Raw genomic sequence first — 3,562 nt, forward strand, 5'->3', positions numbered from 1 at the left:
GTGGGAATCGTTCACGCTAACTCTTAGGGCTACCATTCGGGCTAGATGGTACACAATCGAGCATATAATTGGCCCAATCTAAGCCCAGCCGAAGCCAGTGTACCTGTCAGCACGTCGGCCCCTGGGTCCCACCTTCCAGCCACCGACGACAGCCCCGCGAGAAAGGAACCCCCTCAGCCATCGACGCTGGCACCGCACGAATCTTACAGCCACGCGCCTTCCCCTTCTGCTCGCCCTCGCCCTGCCCTCGCCGCCGCCACCGTCTTGCGCTCCGCGACCACACTTTTCTCATGGCGGCGACGGCCGCGGCGGAGGCAGACGGCGGTGGCGCCGTCACCACGCGGCTATTCGTGGGCGGGCTGGCGGAGGGCGTGTCCGCGGCCGACCTGGAGGCCGTGTTCGGCTCCATCGGCCGCGTCGCCGGCGTCGAGTTCGTGCGCACCAGCGGCCGCAGCTTCGCCTACGTCGACTTCCAATGCCCCTCCCACAAGGCCCTGGCCAAGCTCTTCTCCACCGTAAGCATCCGGCACCCCATCCAACCATCTCCTTGTCAATAGTAGCAGATTGGGGTTTGTTAATTCCATCCGTTCGCCCTAATGAGCGCCTTTGGTGGAGATGAACGAGATTTTGGCCCTCCTATAGCTGTTTGCTATCTCGCTTTGCGGTTGCACAGAGGATTTCTGATACGATGTTAATTTGCGTGTAGTACAATGGGTGCAAATGGAAAGGAGGGACGCTGAAACTGGAGAAGGCCAAGGAGCACTACCTCGTTCGACTGAAGCGAGAATGGGAGCAGGAGGCGGCGGCGGCGGCAGCAGCTGCTCAAGAAATGCCTGCGAAAGATAATGTGGACAAGCAGGTAGAGAAGGAGAAGGAGAAGCGGAAGCTGGAGAAGGATGCTCTGGAAAGTTCAAAGCTGAACATCTACTTCCCGAGATTGAGGAAGGTGAGTTGTCTCTCTGTGTTGAATTATTCTTTGGTCTGACTGTTTTGATGAATTTTCCAAATCGTGTGTTTCGTAATTTCTTTAGTCTGTGCAAACAGGTGTGACCATGCAAGTAATAGTATGCCATTCCTCCTGATGATTAATAGCATGTTCTTGGAATTGCTTCATTGTACTTTTTTTTCATAAGCATGAACTGATGCTCGAATCATGTTCATTTTGTAACGGAATATGAGACAAACTTAGCGGGTGTAATTCGTAAGATTAGGTTTTGAATGAGAAATAGCAATTCAGTGTGAAATTGTGTGTAGATAAATATCTTGTTGAGACTGGTTGTAACAGAAACAGCAAGGGTAAAAGAGTAGTCTATCATGCACTATATTGATCAAAATAGCAGCTGTGCATTTCCTACCGAAATGATCATCTAATATGTCAGTTATTTCCGTGACATGCATTCTCCTAACCAATGATCTGTTTTGCAGCTGAAACCTTTGCCTTTTAAAGGCAGTGGAAAGCACAAATACAGTTTCAGAAATATTGAAGTCCCTTCCTACCCAATTCATTTCTGTGACTGTGAGGAGCACTGTGGACCTCCTGAGAAAGCAAATGAAGAATATGCTGCTGTTCTTAATCGTGTTGCATATGAGAAGGAGCGCAACATCATGAATTCTGTGATGAGTAAGCTCTTTGAGAAGGACACTGAGCAACTCGATTCGTCGGAAGTGCAGAAACAAGATGATGTTGTTAACATCATGGAACCGTCTGATGCTGAAACAGAACTCTCTAATGCTGAGACGGAACCCTCTGATACGGAGACAGAACCCTCTGATTCCGACAATGATTTGCCAATGGAAGAAACAACAGAAACTCCTGAAGAAGATTTGGATGACCTCCAAATGGAAGAAACAGACGATCCTTCTGAAGAAGAATTCGATGATGACCTTGTGATCAACATTGCTCCTCGCAAAGCCAACAACTCAGCTGCCCAGTTAAATAGGGCAAACCAAGCAGTGAATAAGGTATGCATATTGCAGTTACTTGCCTGAATAATTTTCCCGTGATGCACAATTCACAATTTTTCCATTCAATATGTGCAATAACACTCCTAATTAATTTCTAAATATTAGGACGAGCGGTTCAGAAAACGTCAGCACTTTGATGAGATTTCTCCACAAAAGAAGAGACAGAAATCTGAGGATTTATCTGAACCTAGAAACCAGAAGCAGTCTACTTCAATGAATGCAGACAGGACTATAGGGAAGTCTTTGCCATCTGTGGCAGTAGCCATCCAAAACGAACAGAAATCCTCTGTTTTGTCAGGAAAAGGAACGCATGGTTTCTCTTCCGTACTTGATAGAGCTAAAAGTTCTGCTGGTCTTCAAGGTGTTGACGCTCTAACTGGTCGTTCCACCAAAAACGAAGGTTCACAAAATGAGCTTCCTACTACTGAACCTAAAAAGGGTTCTGTGTGGACTCAGAAGTCTGCCTGGAGAGATCTTGTAGGAGGCATGGGTGCTACATCTTTCAGTATATCGCAGATATTGCCGAACATCAACCCAGCACCACCAAAACTTGAATCTGCTACCGAGACCTCTGTCGCTCGCACCGAATCCAAGAGGGAAGTGACCTCATTAGGTATGACATCTTTGGGATCCCCAGAGGCTATAACTCAGCCCTCGGCTGAGCAGAACTTGCTGAGTTCCACGGGAATGCCATCTGCTGGAACTACAGTTGGTTCAGCTGGTCATGAAACCCGAGGGCACGACGGGAACAACAAGGTAGAAGAACCGCGCGTGGTCCCAAAGATTACAATCAGTGAAGTCTGCCCGTTCATGAGAAACGAAGAGTCCATTCAGCAGTGGTCGAAGGCAAAGAAGGTTCTAACCGGGTTCATCAAGAGGGGCGACGAGAAGAAAGCAGGATCCAGTAACTCCAGGAGAGGAAAGCCACCGTCACGGAGAGGATAACCGGATGTTCTTGGGGTCACATCTTGCTGAGCTACCTTGTATCATCACCAAAGCTTACCAAACGAGCAATCACTCTTCTATCCGAAGCTTGACTCCTGCAAATTCGAATCTTGCAAATTTTGTTTTACATTCTGAACTAAGTTTTCTAGCCTCTGGAGGACATGTCAACTGTGTCTCCTTGTAGCATTATTGATCCGAGGAACGCTCCGATGTATCTGCAGTATTATGTGAAACCTCAGTAAATCACTGTATCTTGTCTCTTGAATGATCATCTCCACTTTCTTATCTTGCAATATGTTTAATCTCCTAGTATTGTTCCAACTCTTGCATGTTTTCCCCTTAATACCGGGGGCTCCTTTGCAAAAAACTGGCCCTGCTACTGCTGTGTTCTTCCACTAAGAAGAACTCAGCCATTCACCCGGGCCACAATTAGAACTATGCATTTGCTAAATTTCAGTGGCCTGAAAACACACTTCGTGTCAGTTGTTTTTGATGAAAAATTCTGAAGGCCGGCCCGAGGCTGAGATGAGGAGGGACGAAGAGGGTTGACGTCTGACCACGCCCACGGTGAGAGCATCTCTAGCCGTTCGGCCCCCTAGGGGTTTGAAATAGAGCCGTGTAGGGGCGCGCTGGCGGAAAACTCAGCGTGGGG

General features: G+C 48.0%; 1 protein-coding gene across 1 annotated transcript; it reads left to right on the top strand.

The window, feature by feature from the left end:
• The first annotated feature begins 201 nt into the window (after positions 1–201).
• Positions 202–3,212, top strand: LOC119315143. Its single transcript, XM_037589816.1, has 4 exons — positions 202–515; positions 707–946; positions 1,426–1,962; positions 2,071–3,212. The coding sequence occupies exons 1-4, from the start codon at positions 291–293 to the stop codon at positions 2,908–2,910; spliced, it is 1,842 nt and encodes a 613-aa protein (XP_037445713.1). The 5' UTR covers positions 202–290; the 3' UTR covers positions 2,911–3,212.
• Positions 3,213–3,562: the final 350 nt, after the last annotated feature.

Source organism: Triticum dicoccoides, chromosome 6A, assembly GCF_002162155.2.
Source record: "Triticum dicoccoides isolate Atlit2015 ecotype Zavitan chromosome 6A, WEW_v2.0, whole genome shotgun sequence".
Classification (NCBI taxonomy): domain Eukaryota; kingdom Viridiplantae; phylum Streptophyta; class Magnoliopsida; order Poales; family Poaceae; genus Triticum; species Triticum dicoccoides.

What these genes read in the sequence shown, in the direction of transcription:
- LOC119315143 (XM_037589816.1), top strand. Translation starts at nt 291, where the DNA reads ATGGCGGCGACGGCCGCGGCGGAGGCAGACGGCGGTGGCGCCGTCACC. An exon ending in ACTTCCCGAGATTGAGGAAG is followed by an intron (nt 947 to 1,425) that starts GTGAGTTGTCTC and finishes TCTGTTTTGCAG; the next exon opens with CTGAAACCTTTGCCTTTTAA. An exon ending in CAAACCAAGCAGTGAATAAG is followed by an intron (nt 1,963 to 2,070) that starts GTATGCATATTG and finishes TCTAAATATTAG; the next exon opens with GACGAGCGGTTCAGAAAACG.